General features: G+C 43.8%; 1 protein-coding gene across 2 annotated transcripts; it reads right to left on the bottom strand.

The window, feature by feature from the left end:
• Positions 1–1,281: 1,281 nt before the first annotated feature.
• LOC109892049 (acidic leucine-rich nuclear phosphoprotein 32 family member B-like) lies at positions 1,282–23,415 on the bottom strand. Of its 2 annotated transcripts, none has more exons than XM_031828271.1 (7): positions 22,724–23,415; positions 17,090–17,239; positions 16,732–16,854; positions 5,343–5,520; positions 4,928–4,995; positions 4,796–4,838; positions 1,282–4,692 (listed from the first exon to the last, which is right to left on the bottom strand). In XM_031828271.1, exons 1-7 carry the CDS (start codon positions 23,123–23,125, stop codon positions 4,634–4,636), a joined length of 1,023 nt encoding a protein of 340 aa, XP_031684131.1. In that variant the 5' UTR covers positions 23,126–23,415; the 3' UTR covers positions 1,282–4,633. The 2 variants fall into 2 exon arrangements, with proteins under 2 accessions (XP_031684131.1, XP_031684130.1); XM_031828270.1 differs by having other exon boundaries at positions 3,350–4,689; positions 22,724–23,224.
• Positions 23,416–23,723: the final 308 nt, after the last annotated feature.

The following is a 23,723-nucleotide window of genomic DNA, read 5'->3' as shown; positions in this document are numbered from 1 at the left end:
CCACGAGATGACATGTTGCAGCTTATTTTATTTTGAATGGGAGAGAAGGTGAAAAGACTGCAATGGGAAAAGGAGTTTCACTGCAACTCAAATGTTATTTGTCACATGCTTTGTAAAATGTACAATGAATAACGATAGCATGGCTATATACAAGAGGTACCAGTACCAAGTCTGTGCAGGGGTACGAGGTAGATGTGTACATATAACTAGGAATAAAGTGACAGTAGCAGCAGTGTGGTGAGTCATGGTTCGTGCAAAAAGGGTTATTGCAGATAGACGGGGTAGCTATGTGGTTAACTACTTAAAAGTAGAATATGCAGAAATCGCACTGCCATTACCTGGTTGCTAAACTTCTAATAGTTTGCCTAATTTCAGTTTGTGCCTAAACTCTGGACCACGAAGCCAGTTCCACTGCTTATTTTTCATTGTTCCCCTCTAATCAGGGACTGATTTAGACCTGGGACACCAGGTGTGTGCAATTAATTGTCAGGTAGAACAGAAATCCAGCAGGTGCCGGACCTCAGGGTAAGAGATGAATACTACCTGTGTAGAGAATCATTGTGCCATCTAAACCGTTGTGAAATATATTCTCAATAACCAGAGTTTTTTTCCAGCTGTTTGAAGCCTGTGTACAAAACCGAAAGGAAAAGACAACTAACCTTAACATGAATCATAGAAATAGAGCACATAGAACATATCTACTGCTTCTTAGACTTGCTTTCGATGAGCATGAAAGATCTATAACCCAGTTTTCTATGTGAATTTGGTCAGGGTGCCCAAAAAGTTGCGTTGAAGCTTTAAGAACAAATTCTTATTTTTACAATGATGGTTGTTTCTGGTGCATTTTGAAGGGAAAATACATCTAAAACGTTCCTGATAATTTGGTAAATATATCCCAATCACAACTGAAATAACAATTTTTGTGTTACGTTAAACTACTGGTCTAACTCTTAACAGTTCAGAAATGAACCATGAACCATGCTGGGCGATTGTGAGAAAGTCAGTTCGGGGGTGCGCTCAGTTCAACTGAACGTCTGCTGCATTGCGTAATTGCTTGTACTGAACGACACGTTTCCCCAAAACGTTCTTCAATGTTCTTGAACAGACTTTGAGATCTCCTACGTTTGATCCGTGTGGCTTGAAGCAATGAGTGGCGTATTTGAAGGGCAGTTGTGCGTTTTGAACCCACAACCGAACACCTCCACGTTATTCAACTGGTCGTTCAGAACAGCACTGTTACATGGCATAACATGATATGAATTTAATTCGACTACCACAAAGCTGATGCAAAATGTAGTTCAATTACTAGTTGAACCGCATATAGTTTAATACTCCCCAACACTGGTTAGTTGAAATGTTACTGATAGTCTGAAGAGCATCTACAGATGAACTATTCAAATAAAGTGTTACTGCATTATCACCTGTAACCCAACTGATGCAGCATAGTGGCTATACATGAATAGGCTGAAACATGCCCATCTGTATTTGTGCTTATTAGCTAGATCAGTGCTTCCCAAACGTTTTCAGTCATGCCACCCTTCCATCATGGGGGAACATCCTATGTTTGGTTATGCAAACATTTGTTTATTAGATCATATTTCTCATTAAGAATAATGTTGTTTTAATTCTATATGGACCATGCATTGATTTGGTCATGTGTTATCTTATGGGTCTATGATTTGAATTAGAATATAGCAAATATAGCAATCTCTGGCCTCAATTACTTAGAAGTACATGTGGCTGTGCATTTATTGATGCCTGAATAGGGAAGAGGATCTGATCATGCCTTTTGGTATTCTGGATCAAATCTTGATCCAAAAAGAGACGCCAGTTTTGGGGTTCACTCCAAATCTACTTGGTAACGTATTAGCATGGTATAAGACAACATAAATACAAACATTTAAGTAAAATAAATAGTTATCCTAAATTGACCTGAATAAAATGGTCTTATCACATCAACATACACTTTCAGTATGTTTTCAATATAGTATGACATATATACAGATATTACAACTTGTGTTTTTTCTGAATGATTGTTCTTTAGTAAATAGGAAACTCAGCAGGGTGTTAGTCGGTAAAACATCAACTAGACAGTTATGTTTGCGAAACCTTGAAGTAATTATATTTATCTTGACATGCTTTAGTGCATGTTTTTGAAACAGTATTGAATGTGTAATTGGATTAAGTATAATTTTATGTTTGAATTCCCAATGCTGTGTAGAGCTCAAACTGCTTTCATCACTGCCCTGTAAACCCATTCTTGTAAATTGGAGCAACATGATTGTCTGGGTCTGAGAGAGCTTTTTTCCCCAATACCACTCACTTTCAGCTCCAAGCTAATGTAGTCGTTTTGAGGGTTTATCCATAAGGCCTGGGTTTGAGAGCTCGACAAGACGTTGACCATTTCTGGGTATGTCTCACCTGTAACATAATAATACCCAGCTGTGCTGGGTGCAGAGGAACCAGGCTCTGGGGGGTGGCTAGTCCTTTCTAGCTGTGCTGGGTGGAGAGGAACCAGGCTCTGGGGGGTGGCTAGTCCTCTTCTAGCTGTGCTGGGTGCAGAGGAACCAGGCTCTGGGGGGTGGCTAGTCCTCTTCTAGCTGTGCTGGGTGGAGAGGAACCAGGCTCTGGGGGGTGGCTAGTCCTTTCTGGCTGTGCTGGGTGCAGAGGAACCAGGCTCTGGGGGGTGGCTAGTCCTCTTCTAGCTGTGCTGGGTGGAGAGGAACCAGGCTCTGGGGGATGGCTAGTCCTCTTCTAGCTGTGCTGGGTGCAGAGGAACCAGGCTCTGGGGGGTGGCTAGTCCTTTCTAGCTGTCCTTGGTGCAGATTTAATAGTACATGTGACCATTGAGGCCTTATCGATATTCAAGATGTTCCAACGTTCATAGATAATAAGCAGGGTTGCTATGAGCAACAGTTCAACACCTCAGGAGTCAATGTCATTTGTCTTCATAGCCTGGCATAGAGAGAAAGATAATTCAATATTTCAAATATGACTCACGTCTGATATTATTTTGAATTGTTAGATGATTCCTTGTCAGGTTCATCAATCAAGGACTCGGGTACTAGGGGAACCTGAATAATAGATCTATTACATCAACTTATCACAGATGCCTAACAATTTTTGGTGAATTATTCATGTATGTCATTCTTTCACAACTGTTGCAATACAAAACATGTAAACATTGGTATGTTTAAAGATTACTATTTTTCTACTATTTACAGTGTTCATTCACCTTGACTTATTCCACATTGTGTTACAGCTTGAATTCAAAATGGATTAAATAATTTTTTCCCTTCACCCATCTACACACAATACCCCATAATGACCAAGTGAAAACAAGTTTAGAAATGTTTGCAAATTTATTGAAAATGAAATAATTATAGAAACACCCCTGTTGTTGTTGATCGTTGCTAAACAAACATTTTCGGGTATTTACATAGTTTTGACTTAAATCAAACAGCCACTCAGGGCACTCTACTTCCTCTTGTACACTAAGGACCCGGAGAAGAGTTGCAGGGAAGAAAAGAGAAGATCGTGCCTGTTTGAAAGCCAGACATTTGTTTTGTAGCTCGTAACGTGTAATTTTTTTAAAGTAGCCCTTCCCTTAAACATGAGCAGCCTGCCAGTCTCAGACTGACCAGCAGCAGCAACCTCTCCTCATTTATGGGGTGAAAGCACTCATGAAATTGTCCCATCCCATTGCCTTATTGATAGAAATGGCACAGCAGTAAGCCAATTTTCTCCTTTAGTTCAATATGGAAGGTATTCCTATACCATTTGTGTGTAACAATAATAGCAGTTTGTTCAATTGAGGGAGGTGAGGAGGCATGGGGGGGGGGGGGGGGTGATGATGCTTATTGCCAAATAACACCAGCATGATAATATGGACCAATATATTGTTTGGCTCATTTTTGGATGGGAAAAATGATATTTTAATGGTATCACCATTTTATTTTCATTTGTTTGGGAGTAGAAATCTCCAGGGCTGTGCTCAGTACGAAAAAAACGTATGACAAGGCAGAAATAATTTGGTTTGACCCCTAATACCCTCAAACTTCTACAGATGCACCATTGAGAGCATCCTGTCCGACTGCATCACCGCCTGGTATGGCAATTGCACAGTTCGCAACCGCAAGGCTCTCCAGAGGGTGATGAGGTTAGCCCAACGCATCACCAGGGGGCACACGGTCTACCCTCCAGGACATTTACAGCACCCGGTGTCACAGGCCAAGAAGATCATCAAGGACCCGAGCCACGGCCTGTTCAACCCGCTAACATCTAGAAGGCGAAGACAGTACAGGTGCATCAAAGCTGGGAACGAGAGACTGAAAAACAACTTCCATCTCCAAACCATCAGACTGTTACTCAGTCACCACTAGCTGGCCTCCGCCTAGTACCCTGCCCTGAACTTAGTCACTGTTACTAGCCGGCTACCACCCGATACTCAACCCTGCACCTTAGAGACTGCTGCGCTATGAACATAGTCTTTCAACACTGGTCACTTTAATAATGTTTACATACCGTTTTACCCACTTCATATGTATATACTGTATTCTAGTCAAGGCTCATCCTATGTAACTACTATTGGAGAGGGAAGGAGTTGGTAACGCTATGCTTTCGTTTTTTGCTCTTAATCGTCATCGTCGTCAGGCTCTCGCTTTCTCTTCTCTCCTTGGACAGCCTTGACTTCTGGGAGAAATGGGAAAGGCTTATTATACTATGATGCTGTACTTAGTAAAGTATCCAAATGTGAAACATGAGCTTGTGACAAAAAGTATGAACATTTACATACCATCTTCATCGTCAACTTCATCATCAATGCCGAGGTCTTCCTCCTGGAGAGAAGTGACAGAGCAGGTCAGCATCCACAAACTATACCCCACATTAAACTATTGAGTCACAAACAAACCAAAAAAGGTTTTACCTCCTCTACTACTCCCTCTTCATCACAGTCCTTGTCAAAGTGTTCCTCCTTTCCATCCTCATTCCCTTCTAAAATAAAAAAATATATATATAATATATCACATCCATTGTCAGTCACACAGATACATGCTGACAAACCCTACCAAATACACAATAGAATTCCCTTGAATGACAAAACACCCACGATGTACTAATCTGGATTGTAATATATAATATGCCATTTAGCAGATGCTTTTATCCAAAGCGACTTAGTCATGCAAGCATACATTTTATGTATGTGTGGTCCCATGAATCAAACCCACTATCCTAACTATGCAAGTGCCATGACCTACCGACTGAGCTACAGAACACCCCCATTCCACTCACATCTGCACTTCCTCATATTCCCGCAACAAGAAAACTAAATGGCTGCCCACCCTCATCATTGTCACCGGCCACCTCTCTGTCCGAGTCAGATGCCTCCCGGTCCTCCACGTCGTACCCGTCCAGGTAGGTGAGCTGAGGGAGCAGCTTGAACACACTCTCCCTGTAGTCGTTCAGGTTGGTCACCTCACAGTTGAACAAGTCTAGAGACTTCAGGCTGTCCAGCTTTTTCTGTGGGACCAAATGGGTGTAGGGTAATTAGGGGGTGAACAACACTGCCTGAATAGAATCTCTCATTAGATTTTATAGCAGAGTGCCACATCAAATGATCACATATTTAGCAGATGTTATTGCAGGTGTAGTGAAATGCTTGTGTTCCTAGCTCCAACAGTACAGCAGTATCTAACAATTCACAAATCTAAAAGTAAAATAATGGAATTAAGAAATCTATAGATATGACGAGCAATTTCGGAGTGGCATCGACTAAAATACAGTAGAATGGAATACAATATATATACACACACACACACAATATATATACACACACACACGATGAGTAAAGCAGTATGTAAACATTATTAAAGTGACTAGTGTTCCATTATTAAAGTGGCCAGTGATTTCATGTCTATGTATATAGGGCAGCAGCCTCTAAGGTGCAGGGTTGAGTAACCGAGTGGTAGCCGGCTAGTGATGGCTATTTAACCATCCGATGGCCTTGAGATAGAAGCTGTTTTTCAGTCTCTCGGTCCCAGCTTTCATGCACCTGTACTGACCTCGCCTTCTGGATGATAGAGGGGTGAATAGGCTGTGGCTCGGGTGGTTGATGTCCTTGATCTTTTTGGCCTTCCTGTGACATCGGGTGCTGTAGGTGTCGTGGAGGCCAGGCAGATTGCCCCCGGTGATGCATTGGGCAGACCGCACCACCCTCTGAAGAGCCCTGTGGTTGCAGTCAGTGCAGTTGCCATACCAGGCGGTGATACAGCCCAACAGGATACTCTCAATTGTGCATCTGTAAAAGTTTGTGGGGGTCTTATGGGCCAAGCCAAACTTCTTCAGCCTCCTGGGGTTGAAGAGGCGCTGTTGCGCCATCTTCACCACGCTGTCTTTGTGGGTGGACCATTTCAGAATGTCAGTGATGTGTAGGCCAAGGAACTTGAAGCTTTCCACCTTCTCCACTGCGGCCCCGTCGATGTAGATAGGGGCGTTCTCCCTCTGCGGTTTCCTGAAGTCAACGATCAGCTCCTTTGGTTTTGTTTTCTTGGCACCACTCTACCAAGCCCCTCACCTCCTTCCTGTATGGTGTCTCGTCATTGTTGGTAATCAGGCCTACTATTATTGTGTTGTCTGCAAACTTGATGATTGAGTTGGAGGTATGCGTGGCCACACAGGAGGGGACTGAGCACATACCCTTGTGCTGCCCCAGTGTTGAGGATCAGCAAAGTGTAGGTTATTTCCTACCTTCACCACTTGGGGGTGTCCCATCAGGAAGTCCAGGACCCAGTTGCACAAGGCAGGGTTCAGACCCAGGGTCCCGAGCTTAATGATGAGCTTGGAGGGTACTATGATGTTGAAGGCTGAGCTATAGTCAATGAACAGCATTCAGACATAGGTATTCCTCTTGTTCAGATGGCATAGGGCAGTGTGATGGTGATTGTATTGTCTGTGGATCTATTGGGGTGATAAGCAAATTGAAGTGGGTCTAGGGCAAGCCTGGGCAATTATTTCCCATGGAGGGCGACAGAATATATTTTTGCCATCGTGGGCCAGAATCATATATTACAGGATTATACATTATGTGTATGACTGTGACAGATATTACTGTAAATCACATCCAGATATGCTCCTTATTTTACTTTAACATGCACATAAATAAACCACATCCATGTTCTCCTTTTGGTAGGTATTTTCATTATTAAAACATACAATGAACTATATGGAGGGAAAAGTACACTGTGCATTCAGCACCACGGACAGAACTCTTGTTAACAGGTATGCACAAAAACAGAAGAAAGTTAAAGCGCTCAACATAACATTTAAACTACTCCGTGTGAGGAGTGAAGTCTGATGGGCATTGACTAGAGCAGTGAAGTCAGGTATAATTTCTGACGTCACTGTGCGCAGGATTGCTGAAAGGTGGGAGTCAGTAAGAGATGATCTGTGCCTTGACTTGTTATATTTCATCACTGAAAATGGTCTGTTCACATACATAGGTTCTGCGTTATATTGGCATCGAACATGTCACCCTCCCTAGGAGAGGGTGTGACCTTGATAATTTATTGTTAAAACGAGAGACTGCCTGGCTCTTTAATTTAAAGACCCTTGCTCCCTTCGGTCTCAACGTAGACTTTGATCCGAAGCCATTCTTGTGACTTTGCCATTGTAATTGTTTGTAAGCTTGTGTCGTCTAAAATACATTTATAAATCATATGCTATCCATTTGTTTTTTGTATGCCATTTTAATATTTGAGAATTAACCAATGATTAGGCCACAGACACCTGTGTGTCTTTTGACACTATAAAAACGATTATACCCTGATGAAGACAGCTTGGCTGTCGAAACGTTGGATATTCCATTTTTGCATCTGAGTGTGCGGCTCTCCTTTATTTTCTAGTTTTCTACTCCGATAGCCAGCACCTCTAGCCAGCACCTCTAGCCAGCACCTCTAGCCAGCACCTCTAGCCAGCACCTCTAGCCAGCACCTCGCCTATATAGGTGTGCGTTTCTTTTTCTTCTAGACACATACATAGGTTGACCTAAAGAGTGCAAACATCTGAGCATAACTCCTCATCTTTGGAAAGTTTTGTTCGAGACATACATAGAACTTGGTCAGTGACATTACAGAACTATTCAAAACAATCACTGCATCAGACTAAAGTTCAATAAGCTCAAGTTGCAGGTCAGTGGGAGCGTTATCCACATTGAAGGTGAAAGGAGAGGAAACCAACAGCATGTCATTTTCCAACACTTTGAAATCCTCAAAACGATGAGAACTCACTGTTCAAAGCACGCAGCAGCGACGTATACTTCTCCCGCTGGTCATCTGATAGGGAACAGACTAGTAGTGATGTATACTTCTCCCACTGGTCATCTGATAGGGAACAGACTAATAGTGATGTATACTTCTCCCACTGGTCATCTGATAGGGAACAGACTAATAGTGATGTATACTTCTCCATCTGGTCATCTGATAGGGAACAGACTAGTAGTGATGTATACTTCTCCCGCTGGTCATCTGATAGGGAACAGACTAATAGTGATGTATACTTCTCCATCTGGTCATCTGATAGGGAACAGACTAGTAGTGATGTATACTTCTCCCTCTGGTCTTCTGTTAGGGAACAGACTAGTAGTGATGTATACTTCTCCCGCTGGTCATCTGATAGGGAACAGACTAGTAGTGATGTATACTTCTCCCGCTGGTCATCTGATAGGGAACAGACTAGTAGTGATGTATACTTCTCCCGCTGGTCATCTGATAGGGAACAGACTAGTAGTGATGTATACTTCTCCCGCTGGTCATCTGATAGGGAACAGACCAGTAGTGATGTATACTTCTCCCACTGGTCATCTGATAGGGAACAGACCAGTAGTGATGTATACTTCTCCCGCTGGTCATCTGATATGGAACAGACTAGTAGTGATGTATACTTCTCCCGCTGGTCATCTGATAGGGAACAGACTAGTAGTGATGTATACTTCTCCCGCTGGTCATCTGATAGGGAACAGACTAGTAGTGATGTATACTTCTCCCACTGGTCATCTGATAGGGAACAGACTAGTAGTGATGTATACTTCTCCCACTGGTCATCTGATAGGGAACAGACCAGTAGTGATGTATACTTCTCCCACTGGTCATCTGATAGGGAACAGACCAGTAGTGATGTATACTTCTCCCGCTGGTCATCTGATATGGAACAGACTAGTAGTGATGTATACTTCTCCCACTGGTCATCTGATAGGGAACAGACTAGTAGTGATGTATACTTCTCCCGCTGGTCATCTGATAGGGAACAGACTAGTAGTGATGTATACTTCTCCCACTGGTCATCTGATAGGGAACAGACTAGTAGTGATGTATACTTCTCCCGCTGGTCATCTGATATGGAACAGACTAGTAGTGATGTATACTTCTCCCACTGGTCATCTGATAGGGAACAGACTAGTAGTGATGTATACTTCTCCCTCTGGTCATCTGATAGGGAACAGACTAGTAGTGATGTATACTTCTCCCTCTGGTCATCTGATAGGGAACAGACTAGTAGTGATGTATACTTCTCCCGCTGGTCATCTGATAGGGAACAGACTAGTAGTGATGTATACTTCTCCCGCTGGTCATCTGATAGGGAACAGACTAGTAGTGATGTATACTTCTCCCGCTGGTCATCTGATAGGGAACAGACTAGTAGTGATGTATACTTCTCCCGCTGGTCATCTGATAGGGAACAGACTAGTAGTGATGTATACTTCTCCCGCTGGTCATCTGATAGGGAACAGACTAGTAGTGATGTATACTTCTCCCGCTGGTCATCTGATAGGGAACAGACTAGTAGTGATGTATACTTCTCCCTCTGGTCATCTGATAGGGAACAGACTAGTAGTGATGTATACTTCTCCCGCTGGTCATCTGATAGGGAACAGACTAGTAGTGATGTATACTTCTCCCACTGGTCATCTGATAGGGAACAGACTAGTAGTGATGTATACTTCTCCCTCTGGTCATCTGATAGGGAACAGACTAGTAGTGATGTATACTTCTCCCGCTGGTCATCTGATAGGGAACAGACTAGTAGTGATGTATACTTCTCCCGCTGGTCATCTGATAGGGAACAGACTAGTAGTGATGTATACTTCTCCCACTGGTCATCTGATAGGGAACAGACTAATAGTGATGTATACTTCTCCCACTGGTCATCTGATAGGGAACAGACTAATAGTGATGTATACTTCTCCATCTGGTCATCTGATAGGGAACAGACTAGTAGTGATGTATACTTCTCCCGCTGGTCATCTGATAGGGAACAGACTAATAGTGATGTATACTTCTCCATCTGGTCATCTGATAGGGAACAGACTAGTAGTGATGTATACTTCTCCCGCTGGTCATCTGATAGGGAACAGACTAATAGTGATGTATACTTCTCCATCTGGTCATCTGATAGGGAACAGACTAGTAGTGATGTATACTTCTCCCTCTGGTCTTCTGTTAGGGAACAGACTAGTAGTGATGTATACTTCTCCCGCTGGTCATCTGATAGGGAACAGACTAGTAGTGATGTATACTTCTCCCGCTGGTCATCTGATAGGGAACAGACTAGTAGTGATGTATACTTCTCCCGCTGGTCATCTGATAGGGAACAGACTAGTAGTGATGTATACTTCTCCCGCTGGTCATCTGATAGGGAACAGACCAGTAGTGATGTATACTTCTCCCACTGGTCATCTGATAGGGAACAGACCAGTAGTGATGTATACTTCTCCCGCTGGTCATCTGATATGGAACAGACTAGTAGTGATGTATACTTCTCCCGCTGGTCATCTGATAGGGAACAGACTAGTAGTGATGTATACTTCTCCCGCTGGTCATCTGATAGGGAACAGACTAGTAGTGATGTATACTTCTCCCACTGGTCATCTGATAGGGAACAGACTAGTAGTGATGTATACTTCTCCCACTGGTCATCTGATAGGGAACAGACCAGTAGTGATGTATACTTCTCCCACTGGTCATCTGATAGGGAACAGACCAGTAGTGATGTATACTTCTCCCGCTGGTCATCTGATATGGAACAGACTAGTAGTGATGTATACTTCTCCCACTGGTCATCTGATAGGGAACAGACTAGTAGTGATGTATACTTCTCCCGCTGGTCATCTGATAGGGAACAGACTAGTAGTGATGTATACTTCTCCCACTGGTCATCTGATAGGGAACAGACTAGTAGTGATGTATACTTCTCCCGCTGGTCATCTGATATGGAACAGACTAGTAGTGATGTATACTTCTCCCACTGGTCATCTGATAGGGAACAGACTAGTAGTGATGTATACTTCTCCCTCTGGTCATCTGATAGGGAACAGACTAGTAGTGATGTATACTTCTCCCTCTGGTCATCTGATAGGGAACAGACTTGTAGTGATGTATACTTCTCCCGCTGGTCATCTGATAGGGAACAGACTAGTAGTGATGTATACTTCTCCCGCTGGTCATCTGATAGGGAACAGACTAGTAGTGATGTATACTTCTCCCGCTGGTCATCTGATAGGGAACAGACTAGTAGTGATGTATACTTCTCCCGCTGGTCATCTGATAGGGAACAGACTAGTAGTGATGTATACTTCTCCCACTGGTCATCTGATAGGGAACAGACTAGTAGTGATGTATACTTCTCCCTCTGGTCATCTGATAGGGAACAGACTAGTAGTGATGTATACTTCTCCCGCTGGTCATCTGATAGGGAACAGACTAGTAGTGATGTATACTTCTCCCACTGGTCATCTGATAGGGAACAGACTAGTAGTGATGTATACTTCTCCCTCTGGTCATCTGATAGGGAACAGACTAGTAGTGATGTATACTTCTCCCGCTGGTCATCTGATAGGGAACAGACTAGTAGTGATGTATACTTCTCCCACTGGTCATCTGATAGGGAACAGACTAGTAGTGATGTATACTTCTCCCGCTGGTCATCTGATAGGGAACAGACTAGTAGTGATGTATACTTCTCCCGCTGGTCATCTGATAGGGAACAGACTAGTAGTGATGTATACTTCTCCCGCTGGTCATCTGATAGGGAACAGACTAGTAGTGATGTATACTTCTCCCGCTGGTCATCTGATAGGGAACAGACTAGCAGTGATGTATACTTCTCCCGCTGGTCATCTGATAGGGAACAGACTAGTAGTGATGTATACTTCTCCCACTGGTCATCTGATAGGGAACAGACTAGCAGTGATGTATACTTCTCCCGCTGGTCATCTGATAGGGAACAGACTAGTAGTGATGTATACTTCTCCCGCTGGTCATCTGATAGGGAACAGACTAGTAGTGATGTATACTTCTCCCGCTGGTCATCTGATAGGGAACAGACTAGTAGTGATGTATACTTCTCCCGCTGGTCATCTGATAGGGAACAGACTAGTAGTGATGTATACTTCTCCCGCTGGTCATCTGATAGGGAACAGACTAGTAGTGATGTATACTTCTCCCACTGGTCATCTGATAGGGAACAGACTAGTAGTGATGTATACTTCTCCCGCTGGTCATCTGATAGGGAACAGACTAGTAGTGATGTATACTTCTCCCTCTGGTCATCTGATAGGGAACAGACTAGTAGTGATGTATACTTCTCCCGCTGGTCATCTGATAGGGAACAGACTAGTAGTGATGTATACTTCTCCCACTGGTCATCTGATAGGGAACAGACTAGTAGTGATGTATACTTCTCCCGCTGGTCATCTGATAGGGAACAGACTAGTAGTGATGTATACTTCTCCCTCTGGTCATCTGATAGGGAACAGACTAGTAGTGATGTATACTTCTCCCGCTGGTCATCTGATAGGGAACAGACTAGTAGTGATGTATACTTCTCCCGCTGGTCATCTGATAGGGAACAGACTAGTAGTGATGTATACTTCTCCCGCTGGTCATCTGATAGGGAACAGACTAGTAGTGATGTATACTTCTCCCGCTGGTCATCTGATAGGGAACAGACTAGTAGTGTCGGAAGGTGGGTGAGATTGTTGGCTTCTACTTGGCGTGTCAGGAGGAGTAATTTTCCCTTGAAGGTTTTGATCAGGCTGTACATCTGATGTTCAAAAAGGCCCTTCCCTTGTAGTTTGGAATTCAGTTCATTCATGAGGGCCATGATGTCCACGGTGAAGGCAACAAAAATAAAAAATCTGCCAACCATTCTTTATCTTGCAGTTGAGGGAAATCCACATATTTTCCTTTCACTTGCAAAAACTTTGGTCCCACACCCTTTTAAGCACCTTCCCCAAACGCAGCCATCTCACATTTGTGTGGTAGGGGAGATTTGCATGACCCTTCCAACAGTGAGACAAACCGCCTGTGGTTTAAAGATTTTGTGCTTATGATTTTTGCGCTTACTTTAGTGACTTTATCCACAACATAGCTCATTTTCAGTACACATTTACAGAGCACCTCCTGATGAATAATGCAATGCAGGAAAATAATTTTCTGATCTGGGTTCAGCTCAGCTACTTGATCTTGTATCCTTTTCAAAAGGCAAAAGTTCTCTCCTTTCAAGTTTGGGCACCCATCAGTGGTCACACTGGATAACTTGTCAAAACTCAGTCCCAGCTTTGCCACACACTTATTAACCTCCCCCAATAAATCTTTCCCTGTGGTTGTCGTCTTCATTGACTGCACTGAAGCAAGCTCCTCTGTAGTCTGGGGTTATGCCTCGTAAGAATATTAACTGTGCCGTGTCACATGCATCACTGCTCTCATCAAGGTCCAAGGAGAAATAGGTGAAATCCTTTACCGTGTCTTTCAACTGTTGCTCCATATTCTCTGTGATGTCCTCAACACTGTTCGTCTTGACAGGGAAACATTTTCAAACAGCTCTTTCTTGTCGGGGCAAAGTATTGCTGCAGAGTCAATTAAACATTCTTTAATGAATTCACCCTCAGCAAATGGCTTGCTATGTTTAGCAATTTTGTGAGACAGTACATAGCTCGCTCTTGCAATTCTGTCATTTGCTGAATGCAGTTTTGTGAAAAGTCCTTGCTGCTTTTGCAACTGACAAAGCAACTCTTTCGATGCACTTGCCCGCTGCTCAGAAAACATATTCCTATATTTCTCTGCATGCTTCGTCTGGACGTGTCAGAACAAGTTGTAGTCTTTCAGGACAGCGATCCACTCTTTGCATACAGCTTTTCCTGATACCTCAATAAATAAATATTTTGATGTCCACTCTTGCTGGAACACCCTACATTCATTGTCTACTTTCCTTTTCTTTGAAAAACTAATTTTTGCACAATTTCTAGCTAGCTAACGGGACGTGTGTGTCAGCCTGTCAGTCACTGTCTGTCCTCGTGCAGTTGTTATTTATACATGCCTTCAAAATAAATGTCCCACAAGCGGTGGGAGTTAAATCATTACACAAAGGATTGTATTCATTGGGCTTTTCATTATTTTTATTTTTATTTTTATTTTTTTTACCTTTATTTAACCAGGCAAGTCAGTTAAGAACACATTCTTATTTTCAATGACGGCCTGGGAACAGTGGGTTAACTGCCTGTTCAGGGGCAGAACGACAGATTTGTACCTTGTCAGCTCGGGGGTTTGAACTCACAACCTTCCGGTTACTAGTCCAACGCTCTAACCACTAGGCTACCCTGCCGCCCCGAATAACAAACACATTTTTCAAAACGTTACTATTGCAAATTCTTTGTGATCCGAACATGATTCCACGGGACGTATTGAATCAGGTTGCGGGCTGCATACGGTCCCCGGGTCGGCCTTTGCACAGGCCTGGTCTAGGGTGTAAGGTAGAGGTGATATGATCCTTAACCAGCCTCTCAAAGCACTTCATGATGATAGAAGTGAGTGCTACGGGTCGATAGTTATTTAGTTCAGTTACCTTTGTTTTCTTGGGTACAGGACCAATAGTGGACATCTTGAAGCAAGTGGGGACAGCAGACTGGGATAGGGAGAGATTGAATGGGTCCGTAAACACTCCAGCCAGCTGCTATGCGCATGCTCTGAGGACGCAGCTAGGGATGCCGTCTGGGCCGACAGCCTTGCAAGGATTAACATGCTTAAATGTCTAACTCACCTCAGCCAACGGAGAAGGAGAGCCCACAATCCTGGGGAGCGAGTCGCGTCGGTGGCACCGTGTTATCCTCAAAGCGGGCGATGGTGGTGTTTAGCTTGTCGGGGAGCAAGTCGTCAGTGTCCGAAGTGGGTGGTTTTCCTTTTGTAATCCGTGATTGTCTGTAGACCCTGCCACATATGGCTCGTGTCTGAGCCATTGAATTGCGACTCCACTGTCTCTGTACTGATGTTTTGCCTGTTTGATTGCCTTACGGAGGGAATAACTACACTGTTTTTATTCAACCATATTCCCAGTCACCTTGCCATGGTTAAATTCAGTGGTTTGCGCTTTCAGTTTTGCGTGAATGCTGCCATCTATCCACGGTTTCTGGTTAGGGTAGGTTTTAATCGTCACCGCGGGAACAACATCCCCAATACACTTAATGATGAACTCAGCCACCGTGTCTGTGTATACGTCAAATGTTATTCTCAGAGGCTACCCGGAACATTTCCCAGTCTGCGTGATCAAAACAATCTTGAAGCATGGATTCCGATTGGTCTGACCAGCGTTGAATAGACCTTAAAACAGGTACTTCCTGTTTGAGTTTCTGCCTCCTAGGAAGGAATGGAGTCGTGATCTGATTTGCCGAAGGGAGGGCCTTGTAGGCATTGCGAAAGGGCGAGTAGCAGTGGTTTAGTGTTTTTCCTAAGCGAGTACTACAGTCAATGTGTTGATAGAACTTTGGTACCGATTTGCTCAAATTTGCTTTGTTAAAATCCCCAGTTACAATAAATGCAGCCTCAGGATGTGGTTTCCAGTTTGTGGTATCGGCTTGAGGGTGAATATACACGGCTGCGACTATAACTGAAGAGAATTCTCTTGGGAGGTAATACAGTCGGCATTTGATTGAGGTATTCTAGGTCGGGTGAACAAAAGGACTTGAGTATCTATGTTATTACAAACACACCATGAGTAGTTAATCATGAAACATACACCATCGACTCTTCTTCCCGGAGAGTTCTTTATTCCTGTCTGCACGATGAACTGAGAACCCAGCTGGCAGTATGGACAGGGACAGCATATCCCAAGAGAGCCATGATTCCGTGAAAGAGTATGTTACAGTCCCTGATGTCTCCCTGGAAGGAGATCCTCACCCTGAGCTCGTCTACTTTATTATCCAGAGACTGAACATTAGCGAGTAATATACTCAGAAGCGGTGAATGGTGTGCACGCCTCATGAGTCGGACTAGAAGTCCACTCCGAATACCTCTTCTCCGCCGGTAGTGTCTTGGAGCAGCCTCTGGGATAACTTAAATTGCCCTGGTGGGTACGAACAAAGGATCAAATTTGGGAAAGTCGTATTCGTGGTCGTAATGCTGGTGAGTGACCGCTGCTCTGTTATCCAAAAGTTATTTCAGGCTGTATGTATGAACACAAAAACTTTCTGGGCTAATAACAAAATACTGCAAAGTTGCTTAGGAGCTAGAAGCAGAGCTGCCGTGTCTGTCAGCATTAACGTTACTAACATAGGGAAACAAACATCACACTGCCAACTAGGTCTATGGTCAAAACTCTAAAAAGGGAAAAGTGTAATTTGAGACAGCCTGAGCCAATGAGATTGCGTCGCACTGTATTGTGCTCTACCGGGAGTTGTGTACCTACCAAAGGTTCCAACGTGCTGATGTCTTTCAGTTTGTTTCCGCTTAGATTTAGATGTGTGAGGTTGGGGAGTTTCTCTGCTAGCACGTCAAGGCCACCAGAGATTCTGTTGTCACTGAGTTCCAACTGCAACATAATGTGAAGATATCAGTCACTTCTGTCCAATAACACCAAAGCAAGTAACCCTATTCCTTACATACTACTTTAGACCAGGGCCCTCAAAAGGTAGTGCATTATACAAGTGCCATTAGGAACGTAGTCAATGGCTTTTTTTTTACCCCTCTCCCCAACACTGTGTAAAATGTTTTACTGTAAATGTAAGCTTGTGTCAAAAAATAATAATTCTAAAGCAAAACTTTACCTTCTTGAGTTTCTCAAGTTTGGGAAGGTTGCAGGCAGAGATTAAACCAACGTTTATCAAACTGAGGAATTCCAGACTGACAAATTCTGCTGTGAGGCCTTCGATTTTTCCTTCATTTGAGCTACAGTTGTCAAGGACAAGTTCCCGTACCTGTAAGGATTAAAAAAATGTAATTCAAAAGACAGAATATTTGTTTTAATGTTTGCATACATTGTTTACAGCTGCACTACAAACACTCAAAATTGAGAACACACACATTCAAATGTAATTTTATGCATATATATATATATAAAAAAACACTGAGGGCTTATATTTGTCCTATTTTCCACATATCAGTGTGTATTAATTCACATGTATGAATTGAAATTATTATTATTATTATTTTTGCATATCCCACTCGCCCCGAGACATCCTTGGAGAGTCGGGTCACGGCCAAGGTCTGCCATCATCAATGTCAACAGTGGAGCAATTGGGGTTAAGTGCCTTGCTCAAGGGCACATCCACAGATTTTTCCCTTGGTCAGCTCGAGGATTCAAACTAGCGGCCTTTGGGTTACTTGCCCAATGCTTTAACAGCTAGGCTACCTGCCACCCAAAACATGTTTAGAATGGTCACATTTCAGCAACTATAACTTGCTGCATCAATACTTCTTTATTTTTTTATTTGAATCCATAACAAAGCTTGAATCTAAACTTCATGATGGAAAAAAGTCAATACACAAAATTAGGACTTCAATGATGTGTGGTTATTATTCCACTGATGGTTATTATTCCACTGATGGTTATTATTCCACTGATGGTTTTCCTGACTTTTGTATGAACAGTTGCAACTCTCAAATCGTAAGTACAAAATGTTACATCACTAATATTCAGGGTCAGTCGTTGCTCAATCAAAAGCTTGATAGCTTGTCAAACGATCATGATTTGCAGACAAAGTCAAACATTGGGAAGGCTATAAAAGTGTTTGGTTGCATAATGTTTTTGTCGAGGCGCGAGGTTGTTTCTTTAAACCAGCTGCCACGAGGAAGAACTGCACAATACGGTTCTACCTTCACTTGGCCCGCTGTTCAGTCACTAATGACACATGCAATGCTTTGTTAGCAATCAATTTAAGGGCTTTATTGGCATGGGAAACATGTTAACATTGCCAAAGCAAGTGAAATATATAATAAAAAAAGTGATAAACAATATAAAATGAACAGTAAACATTACACTCACAAAAGTTCCAAAGGAATAGACATTTCAAACGTCATATTATGGCTATATACAGTGTTGTAACGATGTGCAAATAGTTAATAGTCAAAGGGAAAATAAACAAATGGGTTGTATTTACAATGGTGTTTGTTCTTCACTGGTTGCCTTTTCTTGTGGCAACAGGTCATAAATCTTGTAACTTTGATGGCACACTGGTATTTCACCCAATAGATATGGGAGTTTTTTTTATTTCACCTTTATTTAACCAGGTAGGCCAGTTGTGATCAAGTTCTCATTTAAAACTGCGACCTGGCCAAGATAAAGCAAAGTAGTGCGACAAAAACAGAGTTACACATAAACAAACGTACAGTCAATAACACAATAGAAAATATGTATACAGTGAGAGCAAATTGAGGTAAGGCAATAAATAGGCCATATTGGCAAAATAATTACAATTTAGCAAATTAACACTGGAGTGATAGATGTGCAGATGAGGATGTGCAAGTGGAAATACTGGTGTGCAAAAGAGCAGAATTTATATATATATATATATATATATATATATATATATATATATACACACACACACACACAGCTCAAAAAAATAAAGGGAACACTTAAACACAATGTAACTCCAAGTCAATCACACTTCTGTGAAATCAAACTGTACACTGATTGACAATAAATTGCACATGCTGTTGTGCAAATGGAATAGACAACAGGTGGAAATTATAGGCAATTAGCAAGACACCCCCAATAAAGGAGGGGTTCTGCAGGTGGAGACCAGACCACTTCTCAGTTCCTATCAAATCAAATTTTATTTGTCACATACACATGGTTAGCAGATGTTAATGAGAGTGTAGCGAAATGCTTGTGCTTCTAGTTCCGACAATGCAGTAATAACCAACAAGTAATCTAACTAACAATTCCAAAACTACTGTCTTATACACAGTGTAAGGGGATAAAGAATATGTACATAAGGATATATGAATGAGTGATGGTACAGAGCAGCATAGGCAGGATACAGTAGATGGTATCGAGTACAGTATATACATATGAGATGAGTATGTAAACAAAGTGGCATAGTTAAAGTGGCTAGTGATACATGTATTACATAAGGATGCAGTAGGTGATATAGAGTACAGTATATACGTGTGCATATGAGATGAATAATGTAGGGTAAGTAACATTATATAAGGTAGCATTGTTTAAAGTGGCTAGTGATATATTTACATCATTTCCCATCAATTCCCATTATTAAAGTGGCTGGAGTTGAGTCAGTGTCAGTGTCAGTGTGTTGGCAGCAGCCACTCAATGTTAGTGGTGGCTGTTTAACAGTCTGATGGCCTTGAGATAGAAGCTGTTTTTCAGTCTCTCGGTCCCAGCTTTGATGCACCTGTACTGACCTCACCTTCTGGATGATAGCGGGGTGAACAGGCAGTGGATCGGGTGGTTGATGTCCTTGATGATCTTTATGGCCTTCCTGTAACATCGGGTGGTGTAGGTGTCCTGGAGGGCAGGTAGTTTGCCCCCGGTGATGCGTTGTGCAGACCTCACTACCCTCTGGAGAGCCTTACGGTTGTGGGCGGAGCAGTTGCCGTACCAGGCGGTGATACAGCCCGCCAGGATGCTCTCGATTGTGCATCTGTAGAAGTTTGAGTGCTTTTGGTGACAAGCCGAATTTCTTCAGCCTCCTGAGGTTGAAGAGGCGCTGCTGCGCCTTCTTCACGATGCTGTCTGTGTGAGTGGACCAATTCAGTTTGTCTGTGATGTGTATGCCGAGGAACTTAAAACATGCTACCCTCTCCACTACTGTTCCATCGATGTGGATAGGGGGGTGTTCCCTCTGCTGTTTCCTGAAGTCCACAATCATCTCCTTAGTTTTGTTGACGTTGAGTGTGAGGTTATTTTCCTGACACCACACTCAGAGGGCCCTCACCTCCTCCCTGTAGACCGTCTCGTCGTCGTTGGTAATCAAGCCTACCACTGTTGTGTCGTCCGCAAACTTGATGATTGAGTTGGAGGCGTGCGTGGCCACGCAGTCGTGGGTGAACAGGGAGTACAGGAGAGGGCTCAGAACGCACCCTTGTGGGGCCCCAGTGTTGAGGATCAGCGGGGTGGAGATGTTGTTGCCTACCCTCACCACCTGGGGGCGGCCCGTCAGGAAGTCCAGTACCCAGTTGCACATGGCGGGGTCGAGACCCAGGGTCTCGAGCTTGATGACGAGCTTGGAGCGTACTATGGTGTTGAATGCCGAGCTGTAGTCGATGAACAGCATTCTCACATAGGTATTCCTCTTGTCCAGATGGGTTAGGGCAGTGTGCAGTGTGGTTGAGATTGCATCGTCTGTGGACCTATTTGGGCGGTAAGCAAATTGGAGTGGGTCTAGGGTGTCAGGTAGGGTGGAGGTGATATGGTCCTTGACTAGTCTCTCAAAGCACTTCATGATGACGGAAGTGAGTAGTCGTTTAGCTCAGTTACCTTAGCTTTCTTGGGAACAGGAACAATGGTGGCCCTCTTGAAGCATGTGGGAACAGCAGACTGGTATAGGGATTGATTGAATATGTCCGTAAACACACCGGCCAGCTGGTCTGCGCATGCTCTGAGGGCGCGGCTGGGGATGCCGTCTGGGCCTGCAGCCTTGCGAGGGTTAACACGTTTAAATGTCTTACTCACCTCGGCTGCAGTGAAGGAGAGTCTGCATGTTTTCGTTGCAGGCCGTGTCAGTCCTATGCTTCCTGGCTGAGGTTTGTCACTTTTGCATGCCGGCGGTGCTTTCACTCTAGTGGTAGCATGAGATGGAGTCTACAACCCACACAAGTGGCTCAGGTAGTTCAGCTCATCCAGGATGGCACATCAATGCGAGCTGTGGCAAGAAGGTTTGCTGTGGCTGTCAGCGTAGTGTCCAGAGCATGGAGGCGCTACCAGGAGACAGGCCAGTACATCAGGAGACGTGGAGGAGGCCGTAGGAGGGCAACAACCCAGCAGCAGGACCGCTACCTCCGCCTTTGTGCAAGGAGGAGCACTGCCAGAGCCCTGCAAAATGACCTCCAGCAGGCCACAAATGTACATGTGTCTGCTCAAACGGTCAGAAACAGACTCCATGAGGGTGGTATGAGGGCCCAACGTCCACAGGTGGGGGTTGTGCTTACAGCCAACACCGTGCAGGACGTTTGGCATTTGCCAGAGAACACCAAGATTGGCAAATATGCCACTGGCGCCCTGTGCTCTTTACAGGTGAAAGCAGGTGCACACTGAGCATGTGATGGAGTCTGGAGACACCGTGGAGAATGTTCTGCTGCCTACAACATCCTCCAGCATGACCGGTTTGGCGGTGGGTCAGTCATGATGTGGGGTGGCATTTCTTGGGGGGCCGCACAGCCCTCCATGTGCTCGCCAGAGGTAGCCTGACTGCCATTAGGTACCGAGATGAGATCCTCAGACCCCTTGAGAGACCATATGCTGTTGCGGTTGGCCCTGGGTTCCTCCTAATGCAAGACAATGCTAGACCTCATGTGGCTGGAGTGTGTCAGCAGTTCCTGCAAGAGGAAGGCATTGATGCTATGGACTGGCCTGCCCGTTCCCCAGACCTGAATCCAATTGAGCACATCTGGGATATCATGTCTCTCTCCATCCACCAACGCCATGTTGCACCACAGACTGTCCAGGAGTTGGCGGATGCTTTAGTCCAGGTCTGGGAGGAGATCCCTCAGGAGACCATCCGCCACCTCATCAGGAGCATGCCCAGGCGTTGTAGGGAGGTCATACAGGCACGTGGAGGCCACACACACTACTGAGCCTCATTTTGACTTGTTTTAAGGACATTACATCAAAGTTGGATCAGCCTGTAGTGTGGTTTTCCACTTTAATTTTGTGTGTGACTCCAAATCCAGACCTCCATGGGTTGATAAATTTGATTACCATTGATAATTTGTGTGATTTTGTTGTCAGCACATTCAACTATGTAAAGAAAAAAGTATTTAATAAGAATATTTCATTCAGATCTAGGATGTGCTATTTTAGTGTTGCCTTTATTTATTTTTTTGCATTTATATATATATATATATATATATTTCACACTATACTGTGTGTCGAGGTAAAACTTGGAGTATAATGCTTGTATGGATGTCAACCAACACATGCATTACAGTTAAAAACGACTGACTAACACGATTTCTGTATACTAACTACGCTATTCAGTTTATAGGAAATGGAGTTAGAATTTGGCAGTCACTTCTAAACCTGAAAAGGGGTAACTTCTAAATGTTATGCAGCGAAAACAACCAACTATATTAAAATCGGACTTAACCACTGTGGGCCAGTTACAATAAATAAATCATGACGGATTTGACGACTTTCCACTTAGTTAGACCAGATTTGTTGAATGTGCGCCAATCTGGTCAATGACAATAGAACCGTCTACATTCTATTGCCTCCTTACCGTATCTACACAGGCGATGTTTTTCCACTCCTCATTTGCACGACGTGGTCGTCTGCTGCTGTAGCCCATCCGTGACAAGGATCGACGAGTTGTGCGTTCCGAGATGCCGTTCTGCGCACCACTGTTGTACTGCGCTGTTATTTGTCTGTTTGTGGCCCGCCTGTTAGCTTTCACGATTCTTTCCATTCTCATTCTACCTCTCTCATCAACTAGTTGTTTTCGCCCACACGACTGCCGCTGACTGGATGTTTTTTGTTTGTCACACCATTCTCGGTAAACTCTAGAAACTGTCGTGCGTGAAAAGCCCAGGAGGGCGGCCGTTTCTGAGACACTTGATCCGGCGCGCCTGGCACCTACGATCATACCACGCTCAAAGTCCCTTAGGTCACTCGTTTTACCCATTATTACGTTCAATCGAGCAGTATAGCTGGTTGCTTGCCTGCCTGCCTGCTTTATACAGCAGGCCACGTGACTCACTGTCTGTAGGAGCGATCCATTTTCGGGAATGGGGTGGTGTAACTTGGGCTGGAGCGGTCTACTTCTTCTTCGATGGGGTTTAAGGTTTAACCGCGGTTGGCATCCAAAGTTAACGGTGCATTACCGCCACCAGCTGGACGGGGTATTAAATAAGAAACTATAAAAACATTCCGGTGTTGTGCCGAAAAGCCCCCCTTGCCAGAATTCTCCACCCCTCTTCGCGTGGACGCGCACGCACTCAATTCTTCATTACTGCGACTTGCTTGAACGCGCACGCACTCAATTCTTCATTACTGCGACTTGCTTGAACGCGCACGCACTCAATTCTTCATTGCTGCGACTTGCTTGCTAGTTGAGATTTCTGAATCATTTAATGTTTTATGTCGGTTTAATAGCGGGGGAGGCACTAGTAATGTCTGCAGTTTTCGGTTTGGCTATGAGCTACCAACATGATTCTGAAGTATGCCAGGCCTTGCAGTCGCAAAATGTTACTTTTTAAATGTATTTTTATTTCACCTTTATT

The sequence above is a fragment of the Oncorhynchus kisutch genome, linkage group LG7 (assembly GCF_002021735.2).
Source record: "Oncorhynchus kisutch isolate 150728-3 linkage group LG7, Okis_V2, whole genome shotgun sequence".
NCBI classification, from domain to species: domain Eukaryota; kingdom Metazoa; phylum Chordata; class Actinopteri; order Salmoniformes; family Salmonidae; genus Oncorhynchus; species Oncorhynchus kisutch.
Note: the sequence above shows the minus strand (reverse complement) of the source record. Positions and strands in the feature narration are given on the sequence as shown.

Excerpts from the sequence above, each read along its gene's own strand:
- LOC109892049 (XM_031828271.1), bottom strand. The coding sequence starts at position 23,125 with ATGGGTAAAACGAGTGACCTAAGGGACTTTGAGCGTGGTATGATCGTA. Across the intron at positions 17,240-22,723 it reads ACATCGCCTGTGTAGATACG|GTACGGGAACTTGTCCTTGA; the intron begins GTAAGGAGGCAA and ends TAATCCTTACAG. Across the intron at positions 4,693-4,795 it reads TGAAGTTGACGATGAAGATG|AAGTCAAGGCTGTCCAAGGA; the intron begins GTATGTAAATGT and ends CATTTCTCCCAG.